The sequence below is a fragment of the Tubulanus polymorphus genome, chromosome 7 (assembly GCF_964204645.1).
Source record: "Tubulanus polymorphus chromosome 7, tnTubPoly1.2, whole genome shotgun sequence".
Taxonomy (NCBI): domain Eukaryota; kingdom Metazoa; phylum Nemertea; class Palaeonemertea; order Tubulaniformes; family Tubulanidae; genus Tubulanus; species Tubulanus polymorphus.
The window spans coordinates 15,667,335-15,684,005 of record NC_134031.1 but is presented as its reverse complement, the minus strand read 5'-3'; the positions used below and the strand labels follow the sequence as shown (position 1 = coordinate 15,684,005).

Here is a 16,671-nt window from a genome sequence, read left to right as displayed (position 1 = left end):
ATCTTAACCGAGCGTGATCAAGATTTTACATGCGTTGAATGAATATATTTGTGTTGTTTTCCTCTGTCGTAAAAATATCTAACCGGTTTTCATATCTCTTTATGTACAGTACTTTTTGAAATTCTATTCGCGACCTAGATTTCGAACAGTCCCCAACACGGCGACTGAAAACCGACTGTTCAAAGATTTTCGTTAAGAATGCGCGACTGGATTTCCTTTGGTCTATATGATTTCACTCGGGAAAAATAAAACCGGTCCTTAAAGCACCGCACGTTACTGCCGACCCTGGAATTGAACGCCCATTCCGAACAACGCCCCACCTCACCAATTTGAGGACCCCTCTGTAACTCAACAATTTAAGAATGAACATAATCGTTTATATGATTTTCCACATCCTACAAATATTCTAATCCAAGAAATTGTTTTTAGCGCTTTTAATAGGAGAGATAATGAGAGTAAAAGATTATAAGAGAAGCCTTTTTTTCTGTCGCCGAATATTCGACACTTTCGGAAGAATTTTCTGTATTGAAAATTACTGAAATAAATGGCGCTAATCTTAGCGTCGTTTATGGTGCCTTAGCCTAAAATCATCAAACTCTTGTATTACATTTTGCACGAAGCTGTTCGTAAGGTTACTCGATAAAGGTTCGAAAGCCCTAGTAAGCTAGTAAAAAAAAAACAACTTCGAGATACTTACACATCATTTTTCCTGGCAAGTTCTTCGCTCAACGAATTAATTTGCACGTCCAGTTGGCTCCGTTCTTTTTCCGCGGCATCCAGCAGTCTACGGGCAGCGGCGAGTTCACCTTCAAACATAGCTTTAATAGCAGACGTTTCCTTCCCCCATTTGGCCTTAAGATCATCCAGTTCCATCACTAGTTTACGATTTTGGGCCTCCAAAAATCTCATCTTCTCAATATAGTCAGCAAGACGCCCGTTCAAATCTTGAAGATCCTTCTTTTCGCGGACACGCTGGCCCTTAACTTGCTCGGACCCCATGCCGGTCATCTTCAAGAAAGCCCCGGTCGGAGCGCTGCTGGAAGCTGAGACGGACGACGCCCTGAGGGAGCTACCCCCAGCTCGGCCACCGAGTCCGATGGTAGATCTGCTGATGTGAATAATTGGCCGAGCCATGGTGATGGGTCGGTACGGAATATTCGAATCGTCATACTCCATCGTTGTTTTTGTAGTGGTTACGTTGCCAGATTTAGTAACCTCTTGTCTCGTTTGTGTAGACATCCTGAATCTTTCCTTTAATCTCTTTCCACCTCAAACTAGAACGGTATCTTTAGACAGATCCTTTCTCGACGATCGCCACAGTGACTGAGACAAACAAACCCCCCTAGATGGGCAATTTATCTAAGACCTAGCGCTTTCTGATTGGCCTTTTTGACAATGTGTCGACTAGCCTTTGAAAACCGATTCAAAAGATTCTTTTCTTAATTCTTGAAAGAATAATTTCGCGTGTATATAAATAGGCCGTCCTCATAGTCGAAACGTCATAGTCTACTCATATACGTGCCCGTGCGAGGGCCGTGTAAACATGAATACCTCGAGTTTACATTTTACATAGAAAATCTATCTAGAGACAAAGATAGTTACTGCGTATTGTTCACACAAAAAACTTAAGATATTGCTAAATTTGTCAGTCTATTCATAAACAGGTTTATGAGAAATACGGAATCCTTTCTGTGAATCTTATAGCGTCCTAAACACGGTGGAATTTCAGCGGTCATATTTGCTACGAAGGCATTCTTCAAAATGGTGTTAGCTTCTTTCGTGAATAACGATTTTCAAATACCCGAATCATGTTCAAAACGATTTGCTCAAACCGGGAATTACGATAATATCGTTTGCTTAACCTAAAAGCGTTTTAAAAACTGTTTTAAATTCGAAGAGTACCTGACCAAATTACCCCCAGTCTCCGCCTAGCCTTGTGTCGATTCAGATGCTCGAACCATAAGTTACCTATTGAAATCGGTAGATATCGTCAGATTGAACGAAACCATATAATTTGTCAGAAATGTAATTTGGCAGCAACTGGAGACGAATTCCATTTTCTTTTAGTATGTCCCTTTTTTCAAAGCCTGAGAAGCAAATTTATACCTAGTTACTACTGGCGACATCCCGATGAAAATACCCTACATAACCTTTTCTGTTCGAGAGATAAAACTTTGCTCAATCTGGCGATATTCATTAAAAAAGGTATCAAATCATTTACCTAATATAGTGTATAATTATCGGATCTCGATACTACAATTCCGCCTCATCTTTTGCATTATAATATCATTATAATTATAATTATTATTATTATAAGTATTATATTATTGCTATCACTATTATTATTATTATTTTTACTATTATCATAATTGTTATCATTATAAATATAATTATCATTAATACTATCATTATATTTTTGTAATATGCTGTAATCTTTGCGCTACTTTTGTGCTCTGTGCAATGTTATTATAACTTGTGGAGTGAATAAACTAAACTGAAACTGAAACTGAATGTTTCAAGCGAATGCAGTTGTTTTTATAAATGTGAAGAAAAAAAATCCGGGCCCGGTTTTATAGACTGATATTACCTTTAACCCGGTGGCTAACTCAATTCATCATCAATTTAGTTAACCCCGGGTTTACGGGTAATACCAGTCTATAAAACCGGGCCCTTGTCATAATCAGAACTTAGTCCGCAGCCGCCAGTATACCGATAGCGTAGATATTTCATTGTAAATGTGTAGAAAAAACCGTCATCTTGCACACGATATCAATTATGGCATTTCGAAATAATGTCAAAATGCCGAATTATGCAAATCACGCATAATACTCGTTATTGTCATATGCAAAATAGGATTAGAATATATATTCCGGATCATTCATAGCCACATTTACCTCGAATAATTCTACACGCATTTTTAATCTATCAATAACATGAAGGTTAATCGCTTACCTGAGCATTTTACTTCGGAGCTCATCTTGGATTGTATTGATTTGGATTTCCAAAGTGTGACGATCTTTTTCCGACTGATTCAGCAGATTGCGCGCTTGCGCCAACTCAACCTCGTACATCGCCTTGATAGCCGAAGTTTCCTTGCCCCATTTTGCCCTCAGCGCCTCCAGCTCTGCGGCCAATTTACGATTCTGAGCTTCGAGGAATCTAACCTTTTCGATGTAATCAGCCAGACGTGTGTTCAAATCTTGCATTTCCTTTTTCTCCCTCACGCGCTGATCCTTCACTTGACCAGAGCCCATACCGGTCATTTTTATGTAGGCACCGGTTGGCGGGGCACGGCCATGAGCATGGATGCTGTGGTGGCTATGCATACTCATTGATCCTCCAGAGCCTCCTACACCCATAAGGGGCGACCTTTGGATAGCCAAAGTAGGCCTGGCCGTAATGATAGGTCCGGTATGGTCAGTGTCCACCTTGTATATGGTTTTCGTCGTAGTAACGTTTCCATGCTTGTTGGTTTCTTTGGTGGTCGTCGTGCTAGCCATCCTCGATATTTCTTCAAACTTCCGATTGATACCTAACTGTTCCGCTTGATCGCCGCGCTGTGAGACAACCGAAAAACCGCGGGCGAAACGTTTTTACCTGGACAGTTCCTTCATCCGGCTGTATGATTGGCTGAAACGGATTCGTTACGTCACGAAACTGGAACCCGCTGACCGCGTTATTAGGAGCTATACTCGCCGATAAGGTGTCAATGGCTCCTTGGGATGATTTTGACGGCGTTCTCCCTTGAAATAGATCGTTTAGCAGTTCAGGAAACACACTTCAGAACAATAAGAGCCAACTTCAAAATGAAATAGAATTAAAACATGAAGAAAATCAGAGTTCGCCTCTGCCTAAAAGGCGGGGCCTATATACATTTTTCCGAGAACTTATTTTCGACGGCATCTTTTTCACGTTGACGTTTTACAATTTGCATTATCAATCTAAAACGATGAAACGTGTAGACGTTTTTTTACACCTTGCAAACAGATTGATATTGTTAGAAAATCACCGGAGTGGTCTTAACGCCGGATACTGCGGATGAAATCGGCGAAAAAAGCTATCGTTTGTGTAAGTCTGTTGTACCCGGGTAACCTGGGTGTCAACACTGATTCCTTGTGATCTTACGAGGCATTTCTATTCGCTTTAAAGTTAACTGATCAAAGTCAATATTTTCCCGTCGATCACGACTTTGTTGAAACTGATCTATTACAACAACGAACAGTCTCCCCTTTAAATGTTTGAATCTTGCTTTTAAGAAACTTTACAAAGCATACCGCGTGTTTGAATTCAGGTTTGTTGTTAGCTTTCGGGTGTTCACTTTGAACACGCTCTTTTTACACCGTAAGCAAAGAAAAGCGAAATTCAAAACTATCGAGATGACGAACGTGGAATTCTGACAATCATTTTACAGTATTTCTGTTTTAACTCTGCCTATCATCAGAAAATCCAATTAACTCGCGCGAAGTTACTTGAAGGTAGAAAAATCTAGATGAATGTAGTTTCTGTAGTTTGAATTTGTAATGAAACCGCAGGAAGCTTCGAGTTATTGGCTTCATCTACACAAATTGTAAACATTTCGAAAGACAAAAACAAGGCAAGAAGTGTATCGAACCTTGTATTCAATAAAAACACATTTGAGAAGTTTTAATGCATCTAAGTACTTCTTAACGAGTTCCGCAGAATAATAACTTTGACATTGACTTCGATTAAAGACAATATTTTGGGTAGAGATTACTTGCGCGGTCAACCAGCGAAAGAAGAAATTGTGCCTGTGTATCTGGAAAATGACTTATGGCCAACTTTTTAAATAGTTTTAATCGTTCTAAAGAATGTGGCGATATGTAAATTTCTTTTAAAAAGCTGTTCGTCAGGTATTCATATGCGGGGACAGTAAATCAAATCATAATCATATAGACGCTTTCAAGTCGAAGCTCGCCGTGTTGAATGCGCGTATGAATTTCGGAAATTGATATAGTTTTCGCAAACAATTCGATCGTGTTTCTCAAGGTAACTGCCAAACATAGCGTTTCAACAAAAACTCCAGTATAGAAATTCTATTTCAAAACTGAATGGAACGAAAAAAATAACTTGGTCAATAAATCCGGTTACGAATTTGCTATTAAATGCAAGGACCACTCCACAAATAAATTACTTCAAATGCCAATTATACAGAGTAAAGCCTTTGTGTCGTTCTTCGCTAGGAAATGGGCCGTGGGCATATAGCATAAATGAGCCGTATAGTTGAGCGAATGCGTTTAACACTAGACTCAAAACTAATTACTAATCACTCATTAATGATATTTTTACAGGTTAATGGGATATGTGTTAAATCATCGACACGAATTCGGTTGAAGAACTGCTGCACGAGATCCGACAGACGCTAATTCTGACCTAACTCTCGAGGCAAAAGACTCGCTAGCTGTAAGAACTCGCAATCTCTATTCGAGAATGCGCCCTTAATTAAGAAAAAGTGATAACTCGTTAAATATTGATGTCTTATCAATGGTTAACGCAAATGTTAAACTGGAAATATATGAATGTAGGAAAGCGGTTAGTGAATGACTTAATCCGGTACACTTTCACTGGTAATGAATAAAATCGTTTTTCGTAACACTTGACTGTTTTCCTTTCAACCCGAACGGTGGGCTTACAGGTACTATATACATATTTCTGAACCGTTTAAAGCTTAACACATATCTGGTAACTTCGAATTTAATTGAAGAACACTTACACCTGAATTGATTGACGATATCACCTTATATTGCTAAGAATTAATGGCCATTCTAGTAATACACGTAGTAGCAATTTAGTAATTTAATTTGTATAGCGCCCTTTCTATGGTGATACAATGTTCACCGGCGCTTGCCATTATATCGGTATTATTACCCCCAGCCCATAACCCTTACCATTTATCAGCCATCTCTCCATGGGGAGAAGTAACATCCGAGCAGCTGCTAGGCGCTCAGGGTTCATCTATCAGACCAGGTGCCCATTTAGAGGCAATGAGGATAATATGAGAACCCGGGGTTCGAAACCAATGACCTTGCTAACGAAATTCGAATGCTCTAACCACTCGCCCACACCGCTTATTGTAGACTTGATCTTCGATATACTAAATATTCTCCGAAAAGAAAACTAAATTGAAATGTACGCAGCTGCGGAGTTTACTTATCAGATGATGGAGAAAAAGATGAAATTTTCGCTGAAAATATCCCCTTGTTTCGGCTATACGGTAATTCATTAGGTTTGATACATTGCAGGTGAGGCTCCTAAGTTGATTTTGGAAAAAATCATTTACGCAGGAACGTGTTTCATCGTGTACGAGTATATTATACGAATCAACGGCTACACTTTTCATATATATATTCATTAATTAATAATAATGGGAAGCGAAATAGTCTGAACGCATGTCTAAATAATGAATGATGTTTTTATGAATATTATTCTCATTATTGCGTTTAACAGCATACTCGGCGGCTACAGATACCATCGCTAATAATATCGCTATACACCTGAAATACACTATATATACTTTCGAATTTCATTAAACCGAAGCAAGGCGACAAAGACCGTTTATGGTAATTAGTTTGTTTTGAAGATATGTGTATCTGTTACAAATATTTTTGGGTCAAGATCCACGCTGACAGTGAAATGCCACGTTTGCACGAACGGACCAGTAACACGTGAGGTATTCCTAATGTATAGAATCCCACACTAATAACGGATCCAAGGGTAACGACAACAGTATCGGTAACAGTGAATTTAAGTGATGGACCGCTTTGGCAATCTTGACACTGTTTAAACGATACTACAGAAGCCCCTTGGTGACAAACGATTTGATTTTTTTCACAATTTCGACTTATTATGTCGAACTTTGACTTATTATGTCGAAATTATGAAAAAATTATCTCGTATGTCACCGAGGGACTTCCGTAAGCTTCCGTGCGATACGCAGTTGTCAAATAAAACCTATTGCTGAGGCATTTTAGTGTCTATATAGTTTGTAGTCAGTTTTTAGTTCGCAGTCTTGGTCCAATAATCGTCCAGTCTAGCCGCCTTAAATGAATTCACAGACGGTCGCGCTTCCATAACTTCAGTAGGCAGACAGTTCCAGTGTTGATTATTTTTATTCGTAAGATATTTCGATCTAATGTTCTTGCGCATTGAACTTGTAAGGATGTCTTCTGGACTAAGTGTTCAGGGCCGTACATGGCATTTGAATTTTTTTATTTTTTGGGGGGGGGGGGTGGGCAAAGAAACCCGAACAAGGGCAATTCTATAGGATAAAACAGTAATATTTGCAAAAAGGACAATTTTCAGAGGGGAATTTCAAAGGGAGATTTTAAGAGAGAAATTTTCAGAGCAAACTGCCCCCCCTGCCCCTGCTAAATTTACAACGGCTAGAAAATAAGCGATATAGCAGATGGATTGTGTTGATCAGTCGTGACCTGCGCGATTGTTCAAAATCTACGTATTACATTCCCGCTTATAAAAAGCCATGTAAATCATTATAGTTCGAGTTACTGCAACAGATTTCAAGTTTAATCGAAAAACTAGTACTTTGCATACCGGCGCGAGGTCACAGAAGTACGGGTTTTACATTCGAAGTATTCTTCTCCATCCGAAGACCTAATTAACTGATTCTGTATACGAATTAGGCAACAGCCGTTATTCTAGATAAAGCAAACTCATTCGACGAAACGTATATAACTTTCGAATATAGAATGTCGTCGATAACGACCAGACTTTCCGAGTCTATTTTGAATATTTTCACCGTTAAGGTCACACGAACAAAAAATAAGTTTCGCCCCTCGTGATTAATTGCTTACGGGCGTTAATGATTATGGCTCGTATGAGCAATAAACAAAGCACATTTCGACTAGGATTTCTGTGTTTAGAATGTTACCTCCCAGTTTAGGAATTTATAGCCGAAAAGCTGACAAAAGAGTCATTGACAGTGTGAAATGAACTGCGGCCTGGTTTTTTATTTAACGAGTTCATAATTAGAATATAATAATGTTTCACGCACAGCTGTCACCCAGAATACGAGAATATATCAATACTGAAAATATGGACTTGTATTACATTGTCACGCGTCGATAGAGCCCTGTAAATCCATCCAGCTCATGTAAGCCCCGAAGACACAGATTTGACCTAAGTACCTTTCTAGATGTTTTTTCTTGCGCGGAGGTAAATCAATACTCGAATCCTATATACCAGAGGGATTTAGGAGGAGGCACGGTGGGCGTCCGAAGCCACCGCGCCCTGCTGAAACGTATTAACATACCCGGTACTGCCTTTTGCAGAAATGGCGCCCTTTTTGAAATTCTTGGATCCCCTTGCATTGCTGGCTGCATACAGTGCACGGTTAACAGACGTTCCATACCGCCGTAAAGTAACACGTGTGAGTCTTGAGACTCAATAATCAATTTGGAAGCGATTTAAAAAAAATAAACTTATGGCTTTTATGGTCACGTCGAATAGACTGCCGCACCTACACGAGTTTCATTCATCAAATTCTTTATTCGTCTTATTAAAAAGCACTATGTAAGATTGCGTGTACCTCTAACAATACAGGTACTAAAAACGGCCTTCTATTCCCACACTCCCACATACATATACATCCACATATTGGATTTATGGAAATGAATATACATATATGTGTGTAAGTATGTATGTTTAGTCTAAGTCCTGAACGCAACAGATTTGTATGCATTTGTGTGCGTCGCATAATTCATTTTGAGAAAGGAAATACGTCAGTACGGCATATACTGACTGTTTTACTGATGATATTTGATATGTTCTTTAGAACAAAACGAACGGCCTATGTAATGACCTTGACCGGCAAGGCCGTCGTGACGAAGTTCGTCGGACGTTCTCTGAAGTCAGCACGCATCCGCTACATTACTAAAAAAAAGAAGAAATTTATGGGAATGTCTTTCAATGGCTCTCACACCGCATCCTAAACACGTGTACATAATCATGTACCGATTATTCTTTGGAACGGAAGCCGGAAGCGATAGACATTGTATGAAACAACTGATTATCTAATAACCGCAAATTTAATTACAGTTCTTTCACGTCCGGTCTTCGAGTTCTACAGTTCGATTAGCCTGCGTATTATCGATGTGAAATAGATTTGATGGTTGGTTCTATAGGCAAGTGACTGTCTAATTCAATCGAGGCAAAACCCACGATACGAAATGAAAGCAATCGATGATTTTGGCGTTTACTCAGCAAAGCAGATCACCGAAGATAGCAAATATTCCCAAAGCCAGAGCTTTTTTTTTACATTCGCGAAGCCTTTCTCGGTTTCGCTTACAAGAATCGATTACGTCATTGTTTGCATAGCATTGTTGACATATTTACGCCCCAGGTACTTCCGTTAATGAATTCCCCAGACTACGGCGACGACGATGACTAGCTGGTAATCGTGGGTTCCTCTCCTCACCGATAGAAAAGGAGGGAAAAATGCCGTCTCAGATATAACTCGACACTACAACGAGGAAGAGGAAACGTTAATAGACGGAAATTCTGCATCGACAAAGGCATTTACAATAATTAATTCTTGATATGGGGAGTCATTCAACTAAATAAACAAAAGAATGAACCTATGCGAACTAGTTTTATCTTTAACATATCTAGTGCCTTTCTAATCAAGATGGCCGCCATACGTGTTAAACGTGTACCTCTATATAATGAAATCCGAAAGAACCGAAAATGAAAGAAAAAAATAAATCTTTTCCGAAAAGACAACAGCGGGTCACAGCGTGTTCGCTAGTCTAAATTTCGATCAAACGCGCTTTGTATAGTAAAAGGCCTACTGCGCTTGGATGTGAGTTTATAGTAAATTATATTCGAATTAGTTGAAATATAAAAGGAAGTTCCCACTGAAATCCTTTTATGAAAATATACAGCTCCCTATTTCTATCTATAATTGCCTTTTTGACCATCTAGTAGGAAAATGTCTGTAAGACTAGCCCGCTTCAACGCAAAGACGGCGATGTTCAGAATGGAGAGTGCTCAAAATTACTATACGGGCGTTTTTCAATAAAGCCCTCACTATTTAGAGCTGTCTGGGAAGATTTTTATAGGTGAATGTGTATGTGAAATTTTCAATGTTATCAGTAATGACTTACACGGCGATAAGTTTAATAATAACTTTGTTGTTGCGTTAAGTCTTTGTGAAAAACCGTGCACCAAAAAGAACCCTTGTTTTTACCGGGTCGGTCGATCCAGCAGCGATAACGCTATATACGGGAGGGATTCACACCGCGAAATATTGATATAAACGTGGCATAGGTGTCAAATTCAAGTGATAACCAATTTTTTTCCGAATGTTTGAGGGTACTCGTGTAACGAAAATATTGTGTATCTCGTGAACGCACCAATACGAAACGAATCCGAACCAATTTCTACAACTGCGACTATATAGACAACTGCAACTACGCCTACACCGCTCGACTCATGACAACATGACTCACATACCCGTAAACAAATTGAAAATAATGCAGGAACAATTGCTTTTTCGATTAATTTCTTAGTAATTCGAAATGAGTGATTTTCTCAACGAAACGTCTACAGTCAAAGCCCGTTATAAACGCCGCCATCGGCTGGCGTTCAGTACTGTCTTGAAGCCAACATTTTTCTGAGAACAAAATATGTCTTATCTCACTCAAATTCAGTGAAAACATTTTCCTTTATTACGCCATGGCGTTACAACGGGCTCGTAGAATGTACATTAAGAACAAAATAGAAAACACTACAATCAAGAGATTTGACTGTGATTAGGCCTAAACTAAATTTGGAAAGAAATTTCATGTTTTATTTAGTTGATTTTCTTTCCGAATTTCATACATTGATAAATTCACCATAGTAACGCACTGTCTTGCGGTTTTCGCCTACGTACGCAAGGCCCACGTATAGAGTATCAGTATATAGGACTCGAGGGCCGGATATCCATTCATTATTTCATACATACGTCATATACGTGAGAATACGGTATCGGCATTTAGAAATTCACTTTCTAGTATTTGACTTGAATAAAACAAGTAAAAAACTTGACATACATGCATTGAAATGTTCTCGCTTAACGTATTTGTGTTCCGACATTCGTTCTTCGCGAGCATTTTCTCACACGATTCGAACGCGGCGCATTTTTTCCCCGCTCCTGACCCGGACCGCGTAGACGGTATATAACGCAGGGGTCCTTCACCGAAACATTTTCCACGCACCGTCTATAGTAAACAGCGGGTGAAAACGAGAATCGAGGGTCCTTCAAATCTATTTTCGAGCCTAGAGAAAACGGTTGGTCGATTGTACACACGTCGTCTCATGTCGGCAGAGACACCGTTAAAAATAAGACAACTTATAGTAAATTGCATTCTTTCAGCGATTCGAAAATTTAAGAAATTATTTTTTGATCGAAAATGTACAATAAAGATAAGATACGTTTACGCACATTCAAAAGCACTTGATCGAATTGATATAGATGTTTTACATATCTATAGTCTCTCGATGGACGTGTGAACGATTCAACCATTTTCAGACCCAAAGCCGAAAGTCCTCAACGCGTTATTGCATTCATATATTTCCACGCTAACTCGTATGGTAACAGGCACTAATTCAGTAATTGATGTTTGTCGTATGAAGTCTACTTCTATAGATTAGCTTATTGCATTTGAACTGTAATTTTCAATTACTGTATGATCTCTAATGTGATTTAAACGTCGCCGTTTTATGGCGACCTTCGCTTCAGCACTTCTAGCAATATCCATCTTTTCGGCGAATGCAGTCGTTACATATATGACTTAAAGCCATAGTTGGTCATTACCAATTTATATCTCTTTGACCCGTGGACATCGTACACTCTAAATGACTATTCTTAATGATAGCATCTGCAATTGACACGGTGCAGATTACATATGCATGACAGACTAATTAAGTCCCAGCTTCGAGACACACTAAATGCATATATATTGCGTATTGAAGTACATTCTACCGCGTCTGGCTGCTCAGCTGCTTCTTGCGTATATTCCGTCAGATACGGTGACGTCATGAATTATTACCTGCTCTTGAAATAGGTCGCCCAGGGTAACTGGCGACTGTCTTTGAATCAGTATCGACATGACAGGAGGCCGGTGTGTTGACCTGAAGAATTAATGGGTTCGCGATGAATGGCAAGTCGGCGGCCGCATCAGCCAGAATACGATACTCGGTGATAAATGATCGCATTATTGAAATCAGTTAGGCGTGATATACCTCCTTCATGGGAGGTTTTTTCAAACGGGAAAGGCAAATATTTCACAGCCCGTCGGTTTATGCGGGGAAGGGGTAACCCAACTGGAGCGAGGAGGGGAGCGTGGTGACGGAATTGGCAACGAAGCATTTAACGAACAGTGGTCATTTGCGCAGTCGAGACCAAGGTCCAAAATTATGGTCTTACGTCGAAAAAGGTTCTTACAACTAGAACTAAGAAGAACTAAGAAAACTAAACCATAGAGCCATATAACTAAGGTGGTCTTAAAATCGTCTTGTTGCACAGTCGTGACTTAAGTCCAAAATAATCTTAAATCTTAAGACTGGTCTTAAGTTGTTAGATTGGCCATAGAACTAAGTTCGTCTTAGACTGGTCTTAAGTCTAAGCCACGGCAATGCAACCGGCCCCTGACTATGAAACTGGCCCCTCTACTTATAAGGCTCGGTTTCTAAATCGTATCCTTGCATTTATTCTTTTCCATTGGAAATATGACTATTGGTAAGAATATACATGTTATTTATTCGTATCCGACCGAGGCATATGGGAATTATGAATTTTTCGATAATGAAATGAACGTCGCGTCTCTCAGCGCGCCTGCATCGGCGTGTCGGCCACAATCATCGATCTCAAACAGGAGATGATTTAATGACAGAATTCAGACGGCCATTACACATTAGTCTGCGCCGCAACAAGCGAAAATATTATACATCGATATATCATCTGTAGAAATAAGTTAGGTATGCAAAAAGACCGCTAAAGGGCCTGAATGTGTTAACGAAATAGATGGCTGGGTACGAGGATTCTTTATTTCATCCTAAAAGATTTAGAATTGCAGACTTATCCGGCCATCTTGAGAGCGGCAACCGGTTGCTGAGGCAGATTGTCTTTGGTGTACACAGACACAACAGCACACCAGAGACGCCGGTAACCATGGAAACCGCAGCCAGGTTGCGGCATAAATTGCCTACCTTGTGAACGGCGTCGCAGCTTCACGTTTGTAAATTGATTTATCGTCGAATTTATTCCGACAGCCGCGCGAGACGAGATGCAAAATAATAGAATCTAAAAAAACCTCTCTCATTTGCAGAGAACTTAATGATGATTCATAACCGTGAAATGAACTTCAGATTATTGAAAATTAATAGCCCGACTTCTTCAAAACGTATTCGCAATCGGTAGACTCTTGTTTGACATGGTAAATAGTGTGTTGTTTTATCACGAGACGTGTGTACACACAAACATAAAGGTTCCGATGTTCAAGGACAGGAGTCCTTTTTGAAAAATCACCCTCGGTAGGTGACAGATTGAACAGGCATAGCTGGCTAGAAAAACATACTTATCTGCGGCGCGACGAGGTGTCAAACAGTCGCAAATATTTTGATAAAAAGCTAAAAGCGTCTTTTTATCGGATGTTGATGCCCTGGTAAACCGAACTAGGGAATTTCTGTGCGCGATATTGCATACACTTGAAATGAACTGAAATAATTCGACAGAATGTCTTACCAGAAGTACCAGAGTAATTTTGCGAATAAAGCCCGCAATAGAAGAGCAAATTTAAGCAAGATGGTAACGTTTCCACTCAAAATCTATGAGCCGTTCGAGCCCTTTCGATTTTTGAAAATAGCTCATAGAATTGAGTCGAAACGTTAAAATCAACTTACGTTTCTTCAATTCTAGGTTTTGTTCGTCAACCGAATTAAACAGTGACATGTCAACGGAAAACCAACAGAGTATACATTTGTTGACGTATTGAAAGAATTTGGATACGGCGGCAGCCATTATTCTTTCATAGAAGGGTCGCATATAAAGTAATATGGTGCTCAAACCCCGGATACTTTAGATTACGTTATTTATGTTGCATTCAATAGTAAATTGATCAGAGAGCTTAATTATTCGAGGGTGCATGTACTATAAGAAGGTCACGTACATTATCCCAGTAGTACTGGTTACTGGACAGCAACTCTCCCTAATTGTAGTTTGATAGCAATTCAAAATCCAAGCTTCTAATTTCATCAGTTTTAATAATGTTACCGTAAATGTATGTTTTGCACCTAATTTGTCAATCTTGCTCCGAGATTCTAATATGTACATTTGGTGCAATTATACAAACATATGTCGTAAATGCATATATTCTAAGTTCCTTCTCGGATTTCCAGAATTTTCTGCGATACAGAACTTACTATTATGCATGCACCGACAGCACTATTCATTGTTTATTCATAAGAGCCATCCACCATCCTGTCATCGGATCGGATTCCATCAACTAGGCATCGAAATATATCTTACATATATACATATGCTGTCTGAGTATATCTTCGGACATAGAATAGTTGCATTTCGGTTGGGAGTCTTTTTTAGATACGAGTCCTAGTTAAAGTTCTTTTAATTCGGCTGAACCATTTCCGCGAACATCTTTTTGCGGCGAACAAGATCTATCTCCCGCTGGAGGCGTCGTTTCTGTTGTCATTGCATGTGTATTTTATGTATTTCCGTTGCGCAAGCACCATCAGCGGTTTATCTATTCGGCTCACGCACCGTTTCGACGTTTGCCAGGTAATTAACTTATACCGTCGGGCTCCGGCTGCTAGACCGCGGTGGGAATGGGCAAATATCATCGTAATCCCGCTTATCGAAATTCTTTTTCTTCTGGCGTGTTATCGATGGGGTAATTTGTCAATTTGAAGCCGTAGGCAACAAATGATGCATTATGACTTTAAGAATTAGTGAAAAGATATGGCGACATCCCGATGTTGCACAGTGCGCGTGGTAGGAAGGTTTTCACGGTAGCCCCTTGGTCTGAGCAATCGATTCCATCAATAGGGTAACATATTTTTCGTTAAAACATCTTTATCTCCATCACCTCTATCTGCATCTGCTGATGGATTTTCTTATCATCAAAGGCTATCTAAGAAGAATCCCAGAAAAGCATTACACCAAATTCGAAATTGTACATGTCTGTGTGTAATTCATTTTCATCCAAAATGTTTACAAACATTCATGAATAAACAGTGTAGACATTAAAGATGTAATGATTATTAAAGGAAGGACTGACGATGTAAAACTACGCAATAAGTCGCGAATGAAAGTTCAATATATAAGGGCCACAATCACGAAGCCGAAAGGTCGAAAAATAGAAACGTCAGAATTTATTCATAAAAAATTCGAGTTTTCAGTTTTCATAAAAAACCATTACCAAGGATTACAGTTGGATTTTTACAAACCGATTAAAGGTTTCTTTATTTCAACTTTTCGGCTTCGTGGTCGTGGGACTAAATGAGGGGTGGACTGCTTTGAAGCTAACGTTACCTTACATAGGAAAGCAGCCCTCGGAAAAGAAAGATAAAGATAACGGACTAGAAGCTATTGACATGTGACGAAAATGGGCATAGCTACGACCTGATATCATACACGTCTCACAGTAGACACAGTTGAAATCACGAAAGCAAATTAATATGATCTTTCAAATTGACATTATGTCTAAGTCACTTCGTCGTCGGGGCGCTATGTCTGGATTTCTACGAATTATCGAACTTTCTGTTATACATATAATACCTACGTGTACACTTATGCATAGCCATTATTATCTCGAGTCGTTCTAACTACCGACGAAAGAAAGAATTTTTCCCATTGTCGACTGTTTAACCTAAACAATGAAACTCGAAGGCGTTTTTTATATCATTACAAACGAAGGAATGTCTTTTAAGTTTCTCGACAAGCCAGCACTACGTTGGGTATACGAATATTATGCTGTTCAAATAAAAATCGACAATCCAAATAAATTGCTAGTTCAAATAGTGGAAGAAAATGCTCTCTTTTGCAAATAGGATATTAAATTTTTACGCAGTTAGTTCGAATTTCGCTAATTACTTGTTAAGACTCTTAGAAATTTTGTTAACGTCTTGACAACATTTTTTGCGCAATACTTCAGAGTTCAGATTTATAAAGATGTTTATCACGAATATTAATATACATTATTATGTAAATACCAGTGCCAGGGTACAAGTACATTATAGGCAAAAAGGTTAAGTTAAACATTTACAAGTTACAAATTCGGCGTAAACCAGACATAGATTTGGAAATGTTACATGATGGTTGGTTTTATATGAAATGGCTAACAGAGCAGATACTGTACATTTGTAGGAGTCTAATGTTGGAATTGAGAATAATTAAATACTGAGAATAAATTTTGAAACATTTTTAAGCATTTGAGTGTTAGTATGAAGGTCGAAAAGGGAGATGTTGCCGTTAAGTTAGAAGTTTATCTTATTGGTTTCAGTGAGATTTGAGATGTTATCAGTTACTTTATTGTCGATTTTTGTTTTGTGGCCAGGTGACTGGCATTTAAGCATAAAGTGTTTAGTGTTAGCTGGTTTGTTACATAAGTTGCATGTAGGATTACGGACATTGATAAA

The 16,671-nt window shown here is 39.0% G+C and overlaps 1 protein-coding gene across 1 annotated transcript in view; it reads right to left on the bottom strand.

Moving 5' to 3' along the window:
* Positions 1 to 1,405, bottom strand: part of LOC141908077 (60 kDa neurofilament protein-like) — a 29,038-nt gene extending 27,633 nt beyond the window's left edge. Inside the window, exon 1 of the mRNA XM_074797890.1 lies at positions 698 to 1,405. Within this exon, the coding sequence (XP_074653991.1) occupies positions 698 to 1,239 (542 nt within the window). The 5' untranslated portion in view covers positions 1,240 to 1,405. The remainder of the gene's footprint in view (positions 1 to 697) is intronic.
* Positions 1,406 to 16,671: the final 15,266 nt, after the last annotated feature.